This window comes from Ascaphus truei, chromosome 5 (genome assembly GCF_040206685.1).
Source record: "Ascaphus truei isolate aAscTru1 chromosome 5, aAscTru1.hap1, whole genome shotgun sequence".
Taxonomy (NCBI): domain Eukaryota; kingdom Metazoa; phylum Chordata; class Amphibia; order Anura; family Ascaphidae; genus Ascaphus; species Ascaphus truei.
Window position 1 is genome coordinate 41,025,926 of NC_134487.1, and position 24,725 is coordinate 41,050,650.

The following is a 24,725-nucleotide window of genomic DNA, read 5'->3' on the forward strand; positions in this document are numbered from 1 at the left end:
CCGACATGGTCGGTGCCCTGCAGAGGGAGCCGCCTGCGACCCCATCGCCACCCATAACATCCCCCTATAGCAGCGGAGGTGAAGGAAGGGGAAACAGGGAACCGGGGAGCCAGAGAGGGACCTGGCTACACAAATAAATTATAAATTGTATCAGTGACATTAGTTACTAATAAAGAGAGTTAAAAAGTTCTAGATTTATTGACCAAAACTAAAATGGATATTAAAATACAGGGCCTGAGGGCATGAGTGGAATATAAACTGGTGTGAAGTCTTCCACCTCGTGTTTTGATATATTAAAAGGCAAAATTAGTCTACAGTATGTCAGACCTTAATTGAGGTTAGGTAAGTTATCCAAGTTATGACATTATGAGCAAATGATTACCAAGACCGGGTTAATGTCTCTGAGGTTGCTATTTTTCTCAGTGCTGTCTGGCTAGGAAAAGCCCTCCTCCTCTGCTGCCTTGCTTTGCGCCCACGTCCAAGTCCTCTGCTGCCCTGCTCCACTCTCGCCGTCCTCTTCTCCATCCGCCCTCCTACGCCACCGCCCTGCTCCCCATTGCAGTCCTCCTCTCCTGCTGCCCGCCTCTGCAGCCCTGGTCCATCGCCGTCCTCTTCCGCCGCTGCCCTCCAAAATGTCCGGCCCTACGTGACCGCCTAGGTCGCCTAGTGCTTGCACCGGCCCTGCTCTTAGACGCCTCTTTCTAATGTAAACACGTCTAATTTAGCTACCCTCACTTCATATGTCAGATTTTCCATTCCCCTTATTAATTTGAGGGCTCTTCTCTGCAGTTTCTCTAGTAATGTCTTTTTTTATGGAGTGGTGCCCAAAACTGTACTCCATATTCAGGGTGTGGACTTACTAATGCTTTATCGAGGGGCATAATTGTGCTTACTTGTCTTCCATTCATTATCTGTTTAATTTGAAAGTCGCCTGTATATTCTTGTTTCCCAAATGCATAACCTTACATGTATCAGTATTAAACCTTATCTGCCATTTACCTGCCCACGTTTCCAGTCTATCCAAGTCCTTCTGGAGAGAAATTACACCGATTGTACTACACATTATTGTGTACATTATTTTACACAATTTAGTGTGTCTACTGTATATCTATCTATGTATCAATGTATTTGGTTTAGGACAAGGTCCCCATCTAGTGGCCATTAACGCAAAATGAACCTATAGGGAAACTAGGATAACACAAGTTAATTAACATTTCAAAATTAGCACATTAAGGCTATTGTTATGATGTAGTAAATGCTATTTGTTTGCAATTTAGAAATACATGGTGAATAACTTCTTGAACATAGGGGGGGGGAAGCTTGAGGATCAAGGTGTGGATCATTATCAGGCTTTTGGCAGGTACATTTTTATTTTATTTATATTTTATATCTATTTTTTTTTTTTAAACCTGCTGCTCTGATATTCACTTAATTGTGCAAAGCACATCCAAGTTTCAGCAAACTGTGGATTTATATTTACTTCATAATTTTGTCCAGCAAATATAAACACCACTTGTGGGTACATTTGCATGTCTCCCCATTATCGCTCAGCACACAATGCTGCCACTTCAGCCAGGCATTCTGGGAAATGACATGCAAATGAGCACACTTTTGCTTCTTGTCCATTTGAATATTCACCCCTATAATTCCGTTGTCCAGAACCATTGCTGCAGTGGAAGCATTGTATATAGAGAGATAAAGGGGAAAGGCAGGTTGCAGATCTCTCTGAGACATGTGAATGTGTTTACAAGTGATATTTTTCTTTTCTGTTCACTGTTCAGTGGAGGATTTCTGTCACTTTTTTTACTCACCGTAACTCGTTCTGTGGCTAAATAATTTGGAAATATCTGAAATCTGCCACGTCTGTTGATTGAGAACGCAAATGATATAAAATATTATCCTTGCTCAGGTCAATCAAAATCATTGCCATAATAATTTAGCGCATTATCATATGTCCTTGTGTTGCCATTGCAAAAATATGTTGCTGATTTCTACCGTGCTTGCAGCTGTTCTAGTGGATGTGAACCAGTGCATAGTGTAAGATAGTCACCAGGACATTGAAAAGGAGACGAGACTGATAATTATAATAACGCTTAAACAGAACTTAATAGAGTAAAAAATCCTACTGGCTTCTCCAAACACTGATCTTTGATTCACTTTGAGTAAACAAACGTACTGTACTTCACAATGGTCATTATAAACTGACTGATAGCAAATATTTGATTGGGAACAAACTGGATTTAAACCATACCCCACTAGATTACCTTCCAGCTGCATCATGTGTTAGGACCAGAAGGCTGTATTGTTACTTTATTCTGTTGGTTCAATAAAGAAGTAAGTTAAAATGCCATGAATGTATTGGGGTGGAGTAGACTACACTGCTTTTATATAGATAATTATTGGCCAGTTAAGAGAGGTAGGAAAGAGCAAACTCTTAATACAGTTAAAATGCAACATTTGCCTTAATAATTGATGTACTGTAGTAGAAACCTATTGTTATTATACAAATCAATGCATGAATAATAATATTAATTTCAAGGCTTGTTCTCAATAACTGTAATCTTAACTCCACTGTGTTAACTTATTGCATGCAAATGACTATGGATGAATAGAAAGAAGCAGGACACTGCGGATTTCTATAAAGCTAATTTATTGCCAGTGGATTGACGTTTCGACCTCACAGGGCCTTTTTCAAAATTAATGGCATTTTTTAAATAGGCCCTGTGAGGTTGAAACGTCAATCAACTGGCAATAAATTAGCTTTATAGAAATCCGCAGTGCCCTGCTTCTTCTATTCATCCATATTCATTGGGACATTACGCAGAGATTCCTGGACCAGGAGCACCGGTAGATGTATCTTTCTTTATTATCATTTTTACTCGTTGGTGTGCAGCATTTCCCATTTATTATGCAAATGACTACCACACCAGTTTGCTGGATCTTTAATAATGCTTATGAATTTGAAACAGAAGAACTCTCATGTTGGTTCTCTAAAAGCTATCAACAACCTGAAACTGATCTAATCTTCTACAGAACCAAGGGGCCCAGAAGAGCTTTGAACTAGAGGCAATAAAGAGGTGTTCTACAGTACATTCTTTTTGTACGTATTGCATGCAACAGTTATAGCTGTTGGATGTTCTAATTATGGTTTGTTCATGAAATTATGGTACATGAGCTGGACCATATTTCTCTTCAGTGACGACACTGAAGAGAAAGTCTTAAATAATCTCTTCTATTTTGACTTCTCTTTGGTTCTCTATTGTGTCATTGTTTCATTTTATTCTGCGCAGAAATATGAGATATGCATATATGTGTTTTATCAATATATGCAGCAACGCCCCTTGCTCTTATGTATTTATTTGTTTTACTTACATGATGAAAGGTGAGCAGAATCACCCACTCTTACCTTTGAGGCTCCCCTGATCAGGAAACAATTATTGCAAAATCATTGTGATATTTCAATTAAAATTGAACACTGGCACTGTAATTGCAGACAGCTAATTAATTGGGGGAAATGTGGCTACAGCACTCATTATTTTATTGGGACTTTGCTAGTGAATTTCTCTCACCAGGGACTCCTTAAATCAGATAAAATGAATAAAAAATATATTAGGCTACATATAGAGAACAATTATGATGTAATTTACTGTTACGATAGGCCCTATCTATATTCAGTATTCTACCAATTCAGTACACAAAAGGTTAACTTCAGTTACAAATTACATCTTGAGAATGCATGGTATTGTTTTATGGAAGTCAGGCCAAATGACCCCGACTTGTTTTATGAGTTTGCTAAAAGTGGGGGTATCTAAGTGCAACCTGGTTTGTGATTGTGGGTTGATTAAAAATCATAGATCCACAACACTCGGGAACAGTAGAAATAAGCAGAGCCTTTCTTATGTACCTAAAAAAAGGGTGTGGCCGGGAAGGCATTCCACTTGTTTGTACCAGTTTACTAAATGTAAGATATTTGTGATTCAATAGAATTCACAATGATTACGACAAGGGAGCTCAGCTGATTATAATTGATATAAAATCTATGTTATATATCAGATACATATTTCACCTTCACAGATTGTTACTCTAACAAGATGGATATGCACACGTGTATTTTTATTATACAAATGCAGTGGTAGAGGAGGCATTCTTTTAGGTATTATAGAAAGAAAGTTATGAGGGCATATTTATACTTGGGTATTTTTTCATTGAAAAACTATTTTCTTTCCCCCATCCATAAAAATGTCCTTAGAGCTTGATGAGGGGGACTAAGGACATGCCCTAGAAGGTAGGATTATTCAGTTTCCAATGCAGGGGCTTTTAAGATAAAATCGTGCACCTGGGATGCGAATTAAGAATTCAACAAGAGGTGTGTTTAATGCCAACAAGACATACTCATCTTCCAAACCCCAAAGGCCTCTTTTGGGAGTGAACTGATGTTGTTAGTTGGCAATGTATAGGTTCTCTTTTTAACCTGGTTATTTTATTAAACTGTCTACATATATTGTTCTGTATGTTTCTTGTAACATTCTTTATTTTATGTACTGTAACTATGCACGGTGCTGCTTTTGTATATTAAATCCAAAATGTAATAAGTATTGTCTTGCGCTCTAATTGAACATTGCACGGTTTTGAAGAGCATAACGAAATTTTTGGACACATTTTGCTACAATATATTGTGTGAGTTAATTACATACTTTTCTTAGTAAACAGGGTATTAATACTATCCGATTAGGATTAACCATTACTCCGAAGGGGGGCCCGGTCCAATACAAGTAACACAGTCAAGAATACGCACCTCCTTTTGAGTGTTTGAGTGGGCACCTAGGGAAGCACTATGTCAATGAATAACAAACAGTATGTAAAGCAATGTACCGCTATGTCAGGTGTATGTGTGAGATGTCCCTGTGCCTGGGGTCCTGAATAAAGATTGAGTTGTACTACAAAAGTGCATGGCGCCCTTATTTCGTGGCCGGCAGGGGGTGTGGGGGGTCTTTGTAAGTACTCAGGTTCCCAGTGATTCAGACATTTGGGTGCTGCGGCCTGCCATTTTTTTAAAGTAGGGCTGGCAGTATTAATGAATGTTGCAAAAGGCTGTTGACCAAAAATTTGGAGATTAGAATGAAGGATGAAGATTTGATACTAATTTTAAGCATGTTTTTATTGATTGTTTTTTTTTAGTATTTTCCTGCCTGTTACATTTTTTTTCATAAGTTTTATACAAATCCAGACATATACACACACACGGAAAGTGTTAGAGGATAAAGTTTGACAAGTTATATTATAAATCATTTAATAAAGTGTCAGTTAACTAGTGATAATATAGTAGTTAGCACACTATAATTTTGAACTTTTATTTTATATTAGTGTGAAATTTTAATTAAACACAAGAATATTTACTTACTTAACGTCAGTAAAATTTCAGATCTGTGTGTTTGTATTTATATTTTCATTAATAAATAATACCGACAACAACATTTTCATAAATCCTAATATTAATATTAGTAAAAGGAAGATGAGGGAAAGGGTAAAATTGAACAATATTAACTAGAACAGATAATAGATGTGTAACTCCCCCCCCCCCCAAGGGAGATTTGGTTCTGGTTACCAGGTGTAGTGCTGCTCACCTGTTAGGCTCTCAGGTTTCTGAGCTTCCGCCGGTGTTAGTGGGGATAAACAGGACAGGTTTTTGGATCTGGTTCTAATACTCTTCGGTGCAGCGCCTCCATCCAAAAGGGCCTATCATGGATAGGTGCAATCCTTGCAGGAAACCTCTTTCCCTCCCCCTGAATGACTGCAGCCTCAGGCAGGAGTAAAATATAACTGGTGGTCTTTATTCACATACAGCATACATGTTCATCATTGTCTTTGTCCCTGGAGCCAACCCCAGGAGCTTGAGGCCCCTGGAGTCTCTCCTTATCTCCCACACTCCCTGGTGGAGTATGGGGTAGGTGCTTCCACTCTCCTGCGGAAAGGAAGGCCTGAAACCAGGTCCCTGGCTCAACAGAGAACTCATAATCTAGGAGACACCCTCCTCCCCCTGAGGGAGAGGACAGAGAGAACAGTAAATTTAGGTTGCAACCCCTGTTTGTCACCAGGGGAGGGTCCCAGGTCTTAGCCCCAGTTATGGGCATCACCTAGGCCATGGGCCCACCCCACCTACAGTATCACTACAAGGGAGTTGTTTACTGCAGTAAGGACATGGATTAACCCTTACACTGCCTGCACTGGTACCAGGACTTGTGTTAGGCAGAGAAGTTTAGTAGCCCAGGGGGTACCTGGCTACAGATGTTTACAGTGGTAAGGTTACTAAACATACTAAAGAAATTGTTATTAATTTATCAATGTGTTTGCTAGCTTAGTCTGTTAGAACAATATATTCATTTGGGAATGGGTTTGTATTAACATTAAATGAATACAAATATCACTTGTGAGCATATTCACATGTCTCAGACAGGTCTGCAACCCTGCCTTTCACCATTATCACCTAGCATACAATGTTTCCACTGCAGCTAGGGATTCTGGGAAATTACATGCAAATGAGAACACAGTGTCACCTTTTGCTTCAAATCCAATTTAACATGGACCCTTATAAGCATATGCCTGCCGCATTGCACAGCTTTTCAGGACAGCCTGGGGTATAGCAGTGCAGAGCCAGTAAACCTACTCACAGACAGGTGGTGAAGGGTTTTTGTCACTTTTGTTTACCCACCATAACTTATTAACATTAACAAATAATAGTACAGAGGCTACAGTGGCAAAAAGCTTTCTGCACCCTGTTGTCCCATTTAATTTAATTGGGGGAGATCTCTTCTCTAGCACTGAGGGTGACTTCACAATATAATATGTAGCAGACAAACGGAAAAGTTCTCCAGTATGAGTGAAAACTCTAGTTCAGTATTTAATTTAATAACCAATACATCTCTTTATAAAGTATACATCTTATTATAACGACATAATCCTGATTCCATAGATGGCTTTAGTGTAAGTCATATGGATCCCACAGTGAAAGAAAAATGATTTCTTGAACTTTACGCTATTAGATCATATCCAGGATTGTGAGACAGCACAAGTGACAAATGACAAGGAGATTTACATCAATGTAACCACAGCATGACCAATGGAATGCTGGTGTTAGTGCTATGAAAGAAGAATATAGTACAGTATGTACAGCTTGTATAAAACTGCTTGGATCCCGATAGCCACCAGCTACAGTGTATATTCCTTACACAACTAATTACACGGCAAGCTTTCCATTTGATAACAGTGTTAGTGCAAATAACCCTTCTATGTAGTCCTTGTGCTAATAATTTCACTATCATAGCAGTAACATAATAATAAAAGAAAAATACAAAATAAGTCCATGTGTTAAAACTAAAGATAGGCAGGTTTGCAATCGTTCAGATGTTGAAATCGAACTCTGGATTTTTTTTTAATTTGAGCAAAATAGCCAAAACCCGACTCAAAAGACATCCTCAGATTCATTAAAAAAAAAAAAAAAAACACTCGGTAAACTTTTGGGATTGTGAACTGAAAAACTTGCAAACTTATACACAAAATTTACATTTTCGGGTTTGTTTCTTTTTCTAATAAACTGGGTTCACTTTTGGGTTCACGAATGGAAAACTCGCAAACTTGTGCACAAAAGTCAGAATTAAAAAAATAATGTAAAACCTTTTTCCTGCTTATTTTGTTCGTTTTTCTTTTCTTCCAGAATTTTGTACAAATCCAATATCAAAACAAATTGATTTCGGGCAAAACCAAAAGCAACTCCCTCAAAATCTTTAGAACCAAAACACCAATAAAAGTGCCCACGCTTAGTTAAAACACAAACGGTTGCGAGGCTAACAAACAAGAACAACTATTGAGGAAACGTTTAATGTTACATTCATAAATATATGTGATAGGAAATATTGTGTAGCAATCAAGTTACTGTAAATTAAATTGAACTTTTAAAATCCAGATCGTCAATGATCTCCCGGGATTCTTCTTGAACTCTTATGACAAATCTTGGTATAAATATTTGACACATTTAGGAGAATAATCCAGGATGTCTCTAGGGATTTGATTATCCCTGCGGTATTTCCCAGTCTGATCACTGTCAGCTGAAGGTCAAACATTGTGCCGATAAAGGAGCTAAGATCACTTATCGGAAATGTTGAGGTGACATCTGCTCCATCATCTGTTGAAGGTTTGCCAAAAATGCACGTTGTTCCATGAGACATACAGTAGGCTTCAAGGTCAGAATTAATAATATAGTATGTCAGTGAGCTGTAGGGAGAGAAGCAAACTTATCTTCTAAGGAACTAATTATATTCTTTCTTTTTTTTTTTCTTGCTTGTAGATATGTGCAGAAACCAGGATGAAGGAAGATTTGCAGTCCAGAAATATTTTTAGAAACAAATCTGAAGAAACTTTGGTTGATATCCTCGTGGACTTTTTTGTTCTAATTTAATAACCTGGTTGACGGCTTGTTAAAATCTGGATCTGTTTTACTTTACAGAACTACGAGCGAGGTGGATTCAGGAGTTGGGAAAGTTTGACTGTGAATGAACATTTTCATTTATACATTAAAATAACTAAAGTGATTCTTTTTTGTGGGGGGGCCAGTCCATGTTTGTAAAATACATTCGGCAATATACGGTTTATTTTTGGTTTTGAAGTAGTCCTTTAAAAATCATATCTGAGTAACTATTTACAGCAAATAATTTGTGACCTGCCCTGTGCAATTTTATATTTAAAATGATCCCTTGATGTTTTTGTTGCCTGGGAAGAAGAATCTAGTAAAGGATTCATTTTAACAACACCAGTTTTGTATGCAAAATAAAATGTTTGCTGGCTCACATGGTCCTTTACATAATGATCACTAGAATTTGTGTTCGGAGAATCCAATCATAGAAAATAAGTTGCAGTTATATATACAATATCAAAATTTGGTTTCATTTGGCACCTGAAAACAAGAGAATTTCACAATTTTAATATTTGATCAAGTAACACAAGAACGCATTTATAATGTACCATCAATGAGAGAAAATAGAGCAGGGCACGTGAAAGTCAGAGCTTTACTCTGGGAAAAATATCCTGTGAACAGTACTTTGGTGTGTTACCCTGGTTTTGCTCTGAGGAAAGTTCAATATATAATCTCAGTGGAGTTCCTTGTGTGAACAAACAACAAAAATGTTATGCCAGCTTTCATCTGTTTAACCCTCAGCACTGCATCTATCCATATAACTCATCTAATGAATACATTTGTCTAAATGATTTAATTCTCCACGTATTGCAGAAAGGCCCTGAGACATGAAGGGGTGTGGTGAAGAGGGCCAATGTGGATTTGAGTCTTGGAAACAGGTTAATTTAAACAGCGGCTCCTACATTATGAAGCTCTCTAGTTTGAGTTAAAAAAGTAACAATTCATTTTTTGTAACTTTACTGCCTGTCTACTGATCAGACTAAGAGATTGCTCAAGATATCAATGGTACTGCTATATATATATATATATATATATATATATATATATATATATACACATACACACACACACACACATATATATATATATACAAAGTATATATATATACATATTTATATATATACACACACACACACACACACACACACATATATACATACAGTACATACATATATACATATATATATATACAGGGCTCGACAAATGCGGTTGCCCGGTTGCCCTGGCGACTGCATTGTGTCCGCTGTTGACTGCTTACCTGCGGCAGTGTCCCCCAGTGTCTCCCAGTCTTCTCCCTCTTGATCTTTAAAATCATGTTTTTCTCCTGCAGCACTATTCAAAATGGCCACGGTAACAGAACGCTGCATGATGTCGTGACGTCACGCGGTGCCACGTGACATTGTGTCGTCATAGCATCCTGTTACTATGGCCATTTTGAATAGCGCTGCAGGAGAAAAAACATGATTTTAAAGGCGACAAGACAGCAGAAGGCTGGGAGACGCCATCCGCTCCCCCCAACTGGACTCCACGCAGGTAAGTGTCGTGGGGGGAGGGGGCGAGTGACTATTTGGAAGGGGCGAGTGGGTTTTGGCCCAGTTTGTCGGGCCCTATATATATATATATTTATATATATATATATATATATAAAAGAATATTTAGGCCCAATGTTTCTAAATTAACTAATTTTCATTGACCTTTGATAAGGATTTAAACCACTTCCAAGTTTGGTAAATATGATGATTTAATGTTTGTTTTAGCAATATTGTGCGTAAAATCAATATTTTCTGTGTGTTAATACATACTGTATGCCTCAATGTGTTTTATTATGGTATAGTAAAGAATACAAACGGGGATACTGCCTCCAAAGTTCCTTTCTAAATCACATGCAGTATAGAATTTACAATAGGTGCAGGAATCCGTATGTTACTTGTAGGATTTCTTAAGGCTAAAATACTAGTTACTGCAACATTAATACATACAAATATGATGACAGTTTGTTCATTATTTTTATCATTCACACAGTTTGTCCAAAAGACGGATTATTTTTTTGTACACAAAATGTAATTTTGTGGCATTCTGACTAGTAGGCCGGTAATACATTAAAAGAGTTCTATTTAACTCGTTCTTCTAACAGAGGTTATGAAAACAGGCTGATTTATTACAGTAAGAAAATTATACTCACAGCATGTTCCCTGTTACGCAGGTTTCCATTTGTAAATTCATTTCCATAAATGCTGTATACTTTCTCCTCCTATAAAAGAACAAATCATATTTTGAAACAAGTGTTCAGGTAAGGTCCTTTTAACAAAATAATACAGTATAATTTAAAAAAAATGTGTTCCTTGAGAGTAGTGATGAGCAAACGTCTCGGAGTACAGTCAGCAAACGATTTGTTAACCTGTTAAATCCGTTCAAATATGTTGCTATTCAAAATATGTGTAAAAGTATGCAATTCTGCTTACGTCTCTATTTTTCTTTTTTTCACTGAAAACAATATTTTTCTTAAGTTTGGTTTTCTTGGCAATTAAAAATGTGCACTGATAGTGCCTTTCATTTAAAACACATCTATATAGAGAAAAGCGCAATATACAGTAGCACATTTTCGCCTTTTTTTCTTTTGTCAAAAGTTTGCACAATCGAGTAAAAAAAAAATACATTTGTTAGAGGTGACTATTTTCGAACCGAGACAAATTAGCAACAATTCAAATTTGTAAAAAATAGTGCTTTTTTGTAGCAAGTTTAAGTTTTTGGGAAAAATTCATCCATCAATACAGTACTTAGTTACATAGTTACATAGTAGATGAGGTTAAAAAAAGACGTGTCCATGAAATTCAACCTATGCTAAATTTAGATGACAGACACTTTATCCCAGCGGTGCACAAACTGTGGGGCACGCCCCCGGGGGGCGTTAGAGTTTTCTGGGGGGGTGCGGCATTTTCAGAGATCCCGCACTGAGAGCGCAAGGCCTCTGTAAACTTACTTACCCGGATCCATTCACGTATCTCTATGACAACGTGGCATCAAATTATGCCCGTTGCCATGGAGACGTTACATCAAATGACGCCACATGTCACGTGACATCACATGACCCCGCCGCATCATTTGACGCATCAGTAGAGGGGATGGAGGCGCGACGGAGGAGCAGAGCAGGTAGGGGGGTGCAGGCGCGGGGAGTTTGCGCACCGCTGCTTTATCCTATATTCCTTACAGTATATTGATCCAGAGGAAGGTAAACAAAAAACCCCAGTAACATATCATCCAATGATATCTCATAAGTGGAAAAATAAATTCCTTTCCTGACTCCAAATATTGGCAAACAGATTACTCCCTGGATCAACATCCTTCCCATGTTTACTTATTTGGTATATCCCTGTATACTTTTCCTTTCTAAAAAGATGTCCAACCCTTTTCTTAAACAAATCCATTGTATCTGCCATCACAGTCTCCATGGGTAATGAATTCCACATTTTTACTGCCCTTACTGTAAAGAACCCTTTCCTTTGTTGCTGGTGAAATCTCCTTTCCTCCAACCTTAAGGGATGACCACAAGTCCTTTGTACTGCCCGTGGGATGAATAGTTCTTTTGAAAGCTCCTTGTACTGTCCCCGAATATATTTGTATATAGTTAACGTATCCCCTCTTAGAGACTCTTTTCTAATGTTAATAAAGCTAATTTAGCTAGCCTATCCTCATAAGTTAGATTCTCTATACCCTTTATTAATTTGGTGGCTCTTCTCTGCACTCTCTCTTGTTCAATAATGTCTTTTCTAAGGTGTGGTGCCCAAAATTGTACTCCATATTCAAGGTGTGGTCTTGCTAATGCTTTATACATTGGCATAATTATGTTTACTTCTCTTCCATCCATTGCCCGTTTAATGCAAGATAAGATCCTGTTTGCCTTTGCAGTTACTGCATGACTTTGGGCATTGTTGCTAAGCCTGCAATCTACAGTACAAGCACTCCTAAATCCTTCTCCATCAAGGATTCCCCTAATTTATACCCATTTAATTTGTAAATCGCCTGTTTATTCTTGCTTCCCAAATGTATAACCTTACATTTATCTGTATTAAACCTCATCTGCCATTTACCTGCCCAAGTTTCCAGTCTCTCCAAGTCCTTCTGGAGAGAAATTACATCATGCTCTGATTCTACTACCTTACACAATTTAGTGTCATCAGCAAAGATGGAGACTTTGCTCTCAATGCCAACCTCAAGATCATTAATAAACAAGTTAAAAAGCAGGAGTCCCAGTACCGATATCTGAGGTACTCCACTCACAACTTTAGCCCAACCTGAAAAAGTTTCATTTATGACAACCCTCTGTTGTCTATCCTTCAACCAGTTTTCAATCAGGTGCATATATCTCCACTGAGTCCAACCTGCTTTATTTTGTACACCAACCTCTTGTGTGGAACCGTATCAAAAGCCTTTGCAAAATCTAAGTAGACCACATCAACTGCATTACCCTTGTCTAAATTCCTACTTAACTCCTCAACTAAACAAATAAGGTTAGTTTGGCATGATCTATCCTTCATAAATCCATGCTGACTATTACTGATAATTTTATTTTCTATTATGTTTTCCTGAATATTATCCCGTATTAAACCTTCAAGTAGCTTCCCCACTATTGAAGTCAGGCTTACAGGTCTGTAATTCCTCGGTTGTGATTTAGCTCCCTTTTTAAATATAGGAACCACATGTGCTTTACGCCAATCTTGTGGTAGTGAGCCTATGGAAATGCTTGAGAGCTAAAAGTTCTGTATTCCTTGGTGCATACAAAATCTAGAAAAAAAATACTTATGATATCATTGCTCAATCAATCACACACACACACAAAAAGGAAACACAACTCAAATCATAAGAATGCATCACTTTTGTGTGAATGAGAAACCCAGTCATATATATTTTTTACATATAGTCAAATGCTTCAATATTGACAACATTACTAAGTGGGAATTTATTTATTAGTGTGCGTAAAATATCTAAGTGAAACGATGATATTTACCCTCAAAATTTGGAATATCGCTAAAAAACATGATATAACTTACTCTCATTTCTATCAAAGTTAACAGCGCTATACGAAAACCCATATTTTACCCCGGGCATGCGCACTAGGTCCTTCGAAACGTCGAAAGAAACAAGAATGTGGGATACAGTATAGGGGATGTACTATACAGAAAAGGATTATGTATCTTGGACCCTTTCTAGAGGTACAAACTTGGTCAAACGGAAACCTAGCTCCATATAAGTAAAACACATTGCCAGACGCTAAGCACCTATGGGAGAATTCCCTAGCTGTACCACATTTGAAAATGTATGTTGACTAAGGACCTATCAAAAATGCCTAATCTCTGGCATTTACCAAGACTTGGTCCCAACAGTCCAGACTGTCCAATCACAAGCTCACTAGTCCAATCACAAGTGCACACTAATAAAAGAAAATATATTCAAAATCCTATTTGGAGGTTATCTTCCACCCCCCCCCCCCAATTAGCAAAATGTACCCAGGTTGTACAGACAGATGCTGGAGAGAATGTGATGGAGTAGCTGATCTGGTCCCTACATGGTGGTCATGCCCTAAGATGGGAAGATTTGGAGGGGTATTCAAGACCTAATAGAGGAGACGGTAGAGGTGAAAATACCTCTGGATCCACTGATCCTGATCCTAGCTAAACCTATGGGGGTGGGGGGGGGGGGGAGGAGGTAACACACACCAGCACAGGCTTAGCTCCCACATACTAACAGCTTGTACTTGATAGCAGCCTTCTAGAAAAAAAAAGCAACAGCTCCACCCAGAGGGTAAGTCATCAACAGAATGAATGAAATCCCATTGATGGAAAAAGTCTCCTCCCTTCTAAAACACACTACAAAAAAATGCTGTAGTACTTTGGGCCAATGGATCCTAAGGTAGGCATTGGGTGTATGAAGGATGGGAGGTGGGTGATCAAGATAGGAAGAATGGAGGCACAAATATGTAATACTGTTTTAAGATATTTATATACTGTAACTATAACTAAATATGTGATTCATGTGGAAGTTTGACCAACTTTCAACTGTATTGGACCAACAAGTAGTTGAAATGTTCTAAGCTTTCAAAACCTCTCAGTGTCCATCAAGGGTATGGAAAAATACAGAAACAATATAATATACAGTGTACTGTATGTAAGAGGGATATCTGGTTTCAATGGATGTAGACAGGAAGTGTGAAATAAGATGAGGTAGAAGAAGGTAGCCATGTGAAGTGTTGTATGTGTTCCTTTTCTTCCTCCGCTCCCTCCCCTGTTTTATTTTCGGTACTCTCGCCCCGCTTACAGAATTTCAATAAACTCTGAGTGAAACTGCCTCCCCCTTGAATCATTACCTTTAGTTTATCTGGTTTATACAGATTGTCCATGTCTTTTGTTGCCAGTATATATAGCACAGCATCATGGACGGTGGGGAAGAATATGGAGGTTTGAATGTCATCATCAAAAAAATCACAATGTTTCAGCTTGTCCAAGAGATCAGCTAAATGAGATAGAAAATAGAAATACATATTACACAAATATCAAATTACACAAATACTGTCATGTGTATTATGATGATGTGAGATCCCTTACATTAAATAGTTGGGTCATCTCAGTTGCACGTTACCTACATTTCTTTATGAGGGGTTATTCATTAAACTGTAATAGTGCCGATCGGGGCACTATCGCAAGGTAGCCTCCCTGAACTGTTTCATTATATAAATCTGGCATGAACCTATTTTGCCTCATTTAATTCATCTGCTAACCCCTCTGACCAAGAATAAGCCCCCCCTAAGCACTGCATTTAAAGTGGGCACTGTATGAATTACGTCTGATGTCTGGTTTATCTCTTCGGTCCTGGATTATTTTTCAACATGCCCTCAGTTGGCAGGTTGCTGCCATCTTTGATTCTGGCAGCCTCCTACTACAGGAAGTTGCTGAGCAATGTTTCTGTTACTATTGCAGTTCCATTTTTGTTTCTCTGTATTCCCTGTCCTTTTGCCTTTGGATTCCTTGTTACTGACCTCCGTCTGTGACCCCCACTCTGCACCTTTTCCCCCTGCTTTGACCTTAGCCTGTGACCTTGACCCTGCAAGTTTGCTGCCTGCCTTCACCCTCTGCATGCAACCCGACTGCTTTTATTCTAGCAGGACTCTGTTCCTTGGCTCTCGTCAGTGAATATATACCCCTACAATAGCCCTGCGGGTCCACTTCCCGATCTAATATGGGCACTGTTATCGGCATATTTCAAAGGGAAACTTTATAAGGGTGTGTAAAAATTATGCAGGAGTTTGGAAGAAGATTGATCCTTGTACAGTATTCTTGACTCAACAATTTGACATTAACTAGGTAGCTATACCGGCAGTCTAACTGGAACAGTCTACCGGAGACTCTCACATCCACCAGTTTAAGTTCTTTCAAAACTAAGGCTGTCTCACATTTTAATCTGGTCTGTAACTGTTACATAAGCCAATAATATTTTTTTCTTTAACTGTGCATGCAAGATCTTGTATGTAATGTATACACTGCAAACAATTACTCAAATTTCTTTTTATACTGTTACTCTCTTTAGCAGGGGATATTGAACTCAGCCCAGGCACACCCTTTTCAACTCAGTCCCATACCCCCTGAGAATGCCCCTTTCAAATGCCAAAATGGGCTCTCTTTTGCCCATATAAATATTCGAAGTCTGCTGACCAAACTGGATGAACAAAGGGCATGGTGCCTTTTGCATAAGCATAAAGCCATAATTCTCTGCATTATCGCAGTTTAATGAATAATCTCCTATATGTCACAAATACTACAAAAGAGCCAAATAAATTGAGATGACATCTACATTTGAAAGGCTTATGAGAACAATGAAAACCATGCAAGATAGAAAAGCATTTCGACTTAGTTTACATGAAAAGCTTAAATTCACAAGTCATGTCCATTGGATTTATGGAAGCAGCACTCTCCTTTGCAGAACACGTCAACCTAATATCGATAGTTTTCAATCCTTTCTTTTGGGGAACCCCAGCTATACCAGATTAGGAATATACAATGATTTAAAAAAAAAAAAAACAGGATGATGCACTTATCAGATAAGTATAGGGAATTGCTTGTTTATCCTCAATACAGGACTTGGGTGGGGTTCCTCAGGAGATGATTGAAAATGACTGATCTATGGTAGTGATTTACCAGGCCGAGAGCAATGCTGTAGAAAAGAAGAATATGTTTCTATTTTCCTTGTACAATTCCAAAGTGCGGGAAAAACAGTTTCAGGCGAGGAGAATCCTGCTTGTGCAGGAAACACAACATAGACAAACAATTCCTCCAAAGTGCAGGTCACCTCCCAGACAGAGATACAAAGTAGACCTCTACTCACAAATTCATAGTGCAAATATCCATTTAATATGACATCCAAAGACAACGGAAAGATAACGTTTCAGGTCCCATGGGGACCTCCCATCGCCTTTGGAGGAATTGTTTGTCTATTTTCTTGGTTTCATGGAAAGATGTACAGTAGCCAGATTTCCCTGGATCACTGGCAAAAAAAAATAGAAGCAAACTGGCCTCGGCTCCTGGAAAGGTAAAAGCTGTGGGCAGCCATCGGTGGGCCCTTCTACTCTAGCCCCCGCACAGCCTTAATCCTTGCTGCCAGGGGGACAGTCGTGTTCTCGCAACTTTCTCCGGCAGTGTGGAAAGCGAAGCTTGCTACATGTGCAGTTTTATTGCATTCTAGCAATTAATGCTCTTTTTATTTTTATACTGTTTGCCTCCCTCTCATGGATTTTTATTTTTGCTCAATTTCTTGGGTTTTAAAACAGAAATCCACCCTACTCAGTTTAATTTTTTTTTTTTTTACAGAATCGAGCCTGTGTTTAAACTCAAATCAGGGAAATCCAAATGATCAGCAACAGGGAGCTGCAACATAATTGAAGGGATGATGTTGCAGCTTCCTATTGGATTCGTCTCTTTAAAAATCCAGGAAGGAACACCAGCAATTAAACCAGTAGGTATCCCTTGAAATTGGTCCCTGGAACTAAAAATAGCGAGCGGTTCAGCAGCTGGAGAACCCCCCAGTTTGACTTCTGTAAAACAAAAATAAATAAGTCAAATGGGTGAAATTGCTGCTTTAAGGCTTCTTGTTTTCCTTGCTGAAATACACAGGTGGTTTCTTTCAGTCCAGTTCAACCTGTCTTGCTTCTTTATTACCCCTACCATTCGAAGAGGCATAATTGGCCATATTTACTAAGTAGTCATTTGCCTTCCGGCACTGGAAAACACCTCCCATTATAAATAATAATAATAATAATAATAATAGGTACACACCAATAAACTGTATAGTTATATTGAAAAGTGAACTTACTGTCTATATTAGCAATGTACACATCAATTTCAATCTTGATGAATTCTTTTAAAACCTGGAAATGGTAACACAACATATTACATCATATTAAATGTGTAAGAAGTAAACCTACATTTTTACACCTACAGTGGTGTGGGTCTGACAATATGACTTTATGTAAGAGTTTGCCAATATATAAAATGCTCCAATAGCTTTTTCCATCTGGCAGCTCTTATTACAGTATTATAAATAGTTATGTGTTGTCTTGCTGTCATGCACATGCTAGATCCTATGAATTTCTAACATTAGGTGTCTCTATGGGGTGTAGTAGAGAAGACACTAAGTAAGGGGGGATCTAATTTGCAGTAAGGAAAGTTGGGGATAGGACTGTTCAATCAGTTTTTTTATTTGTTCTCAAAATGAAAAAAAAAAAAAGAGTGTACAGTACTTACCCCTCTCAGGCCTTTCATCCCAGAAATGTCCATAAATGACACTGCTCCAAAATCAAGAATTAAACTGTGGAGATCAACTTTAGGAACCACAATATTATATGGAAGATCTGAATTCCAGTCTATTTTAATGGGGAGGTCAGCTGTGTTAATGGGCTGGTCCAGCTCTTCTATTCTATTATTGTCCAGTTCTTCATCATCAGAGTCTTTGTAGTCATTGGACATGCAGACCAAACCTTTCTATATAATGAATGATGAAAAACAAGCATTATAATCAACTTATGTACCGTATGACTACAATATGAAAACACATTTCTTCAAGTCCATCATAAAGATCATCTCTATTTTTCATACACCACTTTTCCCTTTTACTTTGAAGCCACTAGCATCTTTCAGCAGCTAAACTAACCAATATATGATACATTTCACAGATTATGGACCATATTATTAAGATGAATTTAAAAGGCTGTAAGGTACTTACAATACTGGAAGGAGTTTTATGGCATAGCAAAATGACAAAAGTAATAGTAGCATAATCTTTTTTAAGGTATTATTTGTACTACTGCCTGTGTGTCTTATGTTCACTAGTATCCTGGCAGAACAGGTAATTAGCTTGCTCAAAACATGAATTCCTTTTAAAGTCCTCCCCAGACTAATATGCTTCTGTCTGGCATACTGTACATCGTCCTCCCTGTGACACATATTATCTCAGTCCCATCAAGTACTGCACACTTGGCTGCTTGCCACAGCACTGCTAAATGTTTGATAGTTTAGCATTATCCAAAGAAAATAATTTAGACATTGTGGTTGTTATTAGATGCTTTGCAGTTGGTAAAATAAAACTAAAATGAGCATCTCCGGTACACAAATCACATTTTTATGATACAATGTAATCAGTGTAGCTTAAGACAGAAATAAATAATTAAAAACGGGTAGAACGTACAGTACAGTAACTCTTTCATTACCTCTCAGAAAAACAACATGTAATCTGTCCACATATCACACACTATGAGCCACAATACTGTTTTGTTGACCCATTACCTGTCTTGTTCTGACCCATATTCATTTGGATGTGTTTTTGCTGAACCTTTCATGCCTCTTTGTCTGATCTGTTTTAATTGAGGTAATATTTTTCGATATAGGTTGACCTGTCAGTAAATATTGATATGAATGGGACACTTTATATCCCAGGTGTTTAGCACATTTAGCACACTCATTTTCTACTCCGGTTCCTAAGAGGTGTTAAGCATTAGGTTTCATGGATCGTCCATACCTGTAAACCATTTGGATATAACTACAAAGTTTCTAGCAACTAGAAAGCTCAATAAACCATTTCAGTGCAAACAATTGAATGCCATAGTAAATATGGTGCAACCATAAAGCTGTACGAGTTATCACTTAAGATACATTTACCACACTTAGGCATCTAGATGATACATTCTGGTTATGACACTTATGAGGAAATCAATATTTTATTTGAGAAATGAAAATGTGCAGTGGTTCTTAAGGCATTTTGCTCCGGTTACTGTGATCCGATACCCATAATCCATCAATCATGTTTTTCCAAATCCATTAATTATCTGGGACTGCTTTATTAATCTATACAGACAAAAGGGATCAGATCATCCTGATCTAATTGTCCCCCTGGAGTGAGTATAAGCAGTTACAGCTACATTCATTAACCGGAGCAATTGGGAAAATGCTGTTCAGGTGCCCAGCAACTGTACTGTTTGTGCAAAATGCTTTTGTTAATTGGTAAATATAGCCATTTGGCCACAAACCTGCAAGTTGTATAGGTTTATAGTTGTTATACAGTAAGTGTATTTTAGCTTTAGTTGTAGAGAGTTGTGGGCACAGGGTTAGAGTTGACCAGGAAAGTTCTGCAGGAGCAAGCAACAAAAACAGTAGCAGATTTTCCCCACTTATGCCATCCAACAACCTCAAGCGCAACTGTAACTTTAAATTTGCCAGCCTGGGCAGACTCGGTGGTGATCTGCCAATCACTACAGCAGTCTGCATTTGCATTCCCCAGAATGCTCTGCATTCGCTCCAAAAACAAATCATGTGACAGAGTCTCTTTCCAATGGATTTCACACATGTCACCGAGAAGAGTTGCAGAAGGATGCAGCAAAATCAACAGGGCTCACAGAATTTTGTTTGACTGCAGGTATTCTCACCATGGTGGTAGTCAGGAGTCCCAACAGACATCCAAAGTTTCCTGTGCACCGGGAGGGAAAGGTACTGCTCTGTCTCCAAGTCACCCACTAACTCCATTATGTCACCCACTGTCACTGGCCTCTTTATGTCACCCCCATGTCACTCACTGCCGCCTCAAAAGGCCGCCACTGGCCCCATTCCCCCATTGGCCCCATGTGTCACCTCCCCATGTTACCCAGTGCCTCCCCCATGTGTCAGCCACTGGCCTTCATGTATAAGCCACTGGCCCCCATGTATATCCACTGTCCCCCATGTGTTACCCCCCTCATGTTATCCACTGCCTCCCCTTGTGTCAGTCACTAGCTCCCATGTGTCAGCCACTGTCTCCCCCCTTGTGTCAGCCACTGTCTCCATCCATGTGTCAGCCACTGTCTCCATCCATGTCTCAGCCAGTGTCTCCCCCCCCCATGTCTCAGCCACTGTCTCCCCCCCATGTGTCAGCCACTGTCTCCCCCCCCCCCCATGTCACCCACTGCCTCATGTGTTAGCCACTGGCCCCGTTATGTCATTCACTGGCCCGTTACATCCCTCTTCATGTTCCTTCTCATGTTCCCCACTGCCACATCAACCCTTTCCACATGTGACCCACTTTCTGCCCCATGTGTCACCTCTTCTCTTCCCACTTGTGTCACACTCTCCCCCCCCCACAAGTCACACCCTTCCTCCCAGCCCCCGCATGTCACACTCTTCCATCCCTCCCCATGCTTTATTTTTGAATGTTTGATATAATGTTGATGTGTGTTTATAGTTCGGTCTGGTTATACTAATTTTCAGTGTACAGTGCAGTCTGGGTATACTCAGTGTCCAAGTATAATGCAGTCATGTAATACTCTATGTCAGTGCTTAATGCTATCTGGTTGGACTCTGCATCAGTGTATAGTGCAGTCTGGTTATACTCTGTTAATGTATAGTCCTCCTCGCCCTCTCCTGTTCCTCCTCTCTCACTCTTCTTCTCCTTCTCTTTCTCTCATTCCTTTTCTCCTCTCTCCCTTCTTCTGCTTTCTCCATTAAGAAAAAGGTCATGCAGTAGAGAAGGAGAGAATCTGGAAAGGAGGGAGAAATGTGGGGGAGAAGCAAGTGAGGAGGGAGGCAAATGGGGAGAAGCTGGTGAGGAGGTGAGAAGCATGTAGGGGAGATGCTGGTGAGGAGGGAGGATGGCGAAATGGGACATTTGGTCATGGCTGTTTCGACAAGACCAAATGACTGCTGGCATCAAGCAGCAGAAGGATCCTCCACCGCAGTCGATCGGTCACTGGAACCTTCACCGCCGGCCGCTACTAAGGTAAGTTTTATTACTTGTTATGGTAGGGGATTCATTTACAGTAAGTGTTTTAGCGGTTAGGACAGGGGGTTAATTTAAGGGGTTTTAGAGTGTGGGTTAACGGTAGGGGATTTTAGGGTAAGGGTTAAACATATGGACTTAACTTAGTGACAAAGCGGCCGGCGGTCATTTGGTAGTGGCAGAATGGGCGCGATCAAATGGCCTAGAACATGAGGAAGGGCCATGTGAGGGAGAAGCTGATGAGGAGGGGCCATCTGGGGGAGAAGCTGGTGAGGATTGTCCATGTGGGGGAGAAGCTGGTGAGGAGCGATGCACGTGGGGGAGAAGCTGGTCAGGAGGGACCATATGGGGGAGAAGCTGGTGAGGAGGGGAGCATGTGGGGAGAAGCTGGTGAAGAGAGACCATGTGGGGAGAAGCTGGTGAGGAGGGGCCTATGAGTGCTCAAAGCTGTCAACGCCCACACTAAAGCTCCTATTACAATGATGTTCCCTGGCATCTTTCATAACTTCCCGCCCACACTGAAGCTATAGTGGCCATCTGGGCTACTGGCAACCTACCTATAAAGTGCAGATCTTCCTCCAGGAAGCTGCCAGAGCATGGTTTCAGTTTGTTACTGTCAGACACCTATAATCCTGTTTGTTTGCACCCAGCCTGTGACCCCCGACACCTAACTTGACCACGGTCTGTGACCCTGACCTTGCTCTATTGCTGCCTGCCTCAATCCCAGCCTGTGACCCTGAATACTCTATTCTCAAGCTGGTGTGGAGGGGCCATCTGGGGGAGAAGCCGGTGAGGAGGAGCAATCAGGGGGAGAAGCCAGTGAGGAGGAGCCATCTGGAGTAGAAGCCGGTGAGGACGGGCCATCTGGGGGAGAAGCTGGTGAGGAGTGGCCATCTAGGGGAGAAGCTGGTGAGGAGGGGCCATCTGGGGGAGAAGCCGGTGAGGAGGGGCCATCTGGGGAAGAAGATGGTGAGGAGGGGCCATCTGGGGGAAAAGATGGTGAGGAGGAGCCATCTGGGGGGAGAAGCTGGTGTGGAGGGGCCATCTGGGGGAGAAGCCGGTGAGGAGGGGCCATCTGGAGGAGAAGCCAGTGAGGAGCGGACATCTGGCGGAGAAGCTGATGAGGAGGGGCCATCTGGGGGAGAAGCCGGTGAGGAGGGGCCATCTGGGAATAGACGCCGGTGAGAAGGAGCCATCTGGGGGAGAAGCCGGTGAGGAGGAGCCATCCGAGGGAGAAGCCGGTGAGGAGGAGCCATCTGGGAATAGACGCCAGTGAGAAGGAGCCATCTGGGGGAGAAGCCGATGAAGAGGAGCCATCTGGGGGAGAAACTGGTGAGGAGGGGCCATCTGGGGGAGAAGATGATGAGGAGGGGCCATTTGAGGGAAAAGATGGTGAGGAGGGGCCATCTGGGGGGAGAAGCTGATGAGGAGGGGCCATCTGGGGGAGAAGCTGGTGAGGAGGGGCCATCTGGGGGAGAAGCTGATGAGAAGGAGCCATCCGGGGGAGAAGATGGTGAGGATGGGCCATCCTGGGGAGAAGATGGTGAGGAGAGGGGGGGAAGCCAAAACTTTGCGCACCCCATCTCTAGCACTACATGGGCATAAATTAAAGGTTTGGAAAGGTTACAGCTATATGTTGGAAGTAGATTTGCATTTGATTTAAATAGAGCCTTTCACATCAGTCATAAAGCAACCATGATACTGTACAAGTCGATTGCTTTTAAGAATTGGGGCATTAATGATGCAGTGAATTCTAATGTTTTCGCTTATGTTGATACCTAATATTTGTCCTGTTTCTTGAGCCACCTTGAAGAGGGTGATAGTGGGTTAATAGTCTATAAATAATTAAATGAGCCTAAATCTTATTAAATAGCTCAATTATCAAACATTACCAATACTTTTTTCAGAGCATTTTCAGAGAAAGCATCGTATTCAGTACGGAAGTAAAAATATGCCGCCCTTCGGCACTTACCTGTTGCCGCCCTCCTCCTTCAGCGTCATTTGATGCCGTGCTGTCCCGTTGCCATGGCAACGCGATGCCGTGTGACATCATGTTGCTGCCAGTGCATGCACGATGGGTGCTTGCCGGTGGGTGTTTGCCGTGTTTGCCGCCAAGCTCCCATCGTGCATGTGCAGCTGGTAAGCGCCCATCGCGCATGCGCACAAGTGATCGCAAGCTCCGATTGTGCATGCGCGGGCGGCAATCGCCGATATATGCCACCCCCAAATTCTGCCGCCCTAGGCTGGGCTAATGGGATAGCCGCCACTGATCGTATTTAAATATTATATACATATTTTAGAAAGTTGTTTTCTTTCTTTTAACAAACTATATATATATAGTATATATATATACGCAATATTTGCGCATTTACTGGCACATCACTAAGCTGAGTATTATCATGTTTTTTGCACTGGTTTTCAACAGTTACCTGTAGGACCTTTTTGGTCAGATCATAGAATACTCTCAACATGTTTGCATTAGGTTTTATTCCTGTATAAATGTATAATGTTGGTGCAAGAGTCATACAGTATTCATCATATGAAATCCTTCAGGCATTTTAACCATGTCTCATGCAGTGTTGTGCTTTATATATGCGATGACAGTATATTTTTTTCTATGGTGAATGGTTTATTTAGTAGTATTTTTCATATGTGATACATGTGTTTACTATTCAGGTTCATTGTTATTGTATTTGCAAAATGTTTAGATGACCAGACGGTCTTGAGCTAATCGGTACCCTGTCCCCAATGAGCTCTTAGTTACATTGTGCCTGATTTCTACTGTTTCTTACCGTGTATCTGTATACTTAGTCCGTATTTAATTTAGGAGGTGTAGCAGCAGTTTGTGTGTTGGTCTCGTGATTTTTTTTACAGTGTATGTGTCTTATGTAGATGTGTTCAAATTAAAGTTATTTTTTTATTTCAATTACATACAGTATCTGTTTCATTCTTAGAAATATCTGAGTGCTTTTTT

At 40.2% G+C, this 24,725-nt stretch overlaps 1 protein-coding gene across 2 annotated transcripts in view; it reads right to left on the minus strand.

Annotated features, from left to right (window-relative positions):
* Nucleotides 1–7,859: 7,859 nt before the first annotated feature.
* LOC142494961 (chloride anion exchanger-like) overlaps nt 7,860–24,725 on the minus strand; it is a 68,720-nt gene continuing 51,854 nt past the window's right edge. For both annotated transcript variants that reach the window (XM_075599723.1, XM_075599722.1), the window contains 5 exons: nt 18,256–18,492; nt 17,825–17,879; nt 14,829–14,974; nt 10,650–10,718; nt 7,860–8,947 (listed from right to left, as the gene is read on the minus strand). In XM_075599723.1, the coding sequence (XP_075455838.1) occupies nt 8,924–8,947; nt 10,650–10,718; nt 14,829–14,974; nt 17,825–17,879; nt 18,256–18,492 (531 nt within the window). In that variant the 3' untranslated portion in view covers nt 7,860–8,923. The remainder of the gene's footprint in view (nt 8,948–10,649; nt 10,719–14,828; nt 14,975–17,824; nt 17,880–18,255; nt 18,493–24,725) is intronic.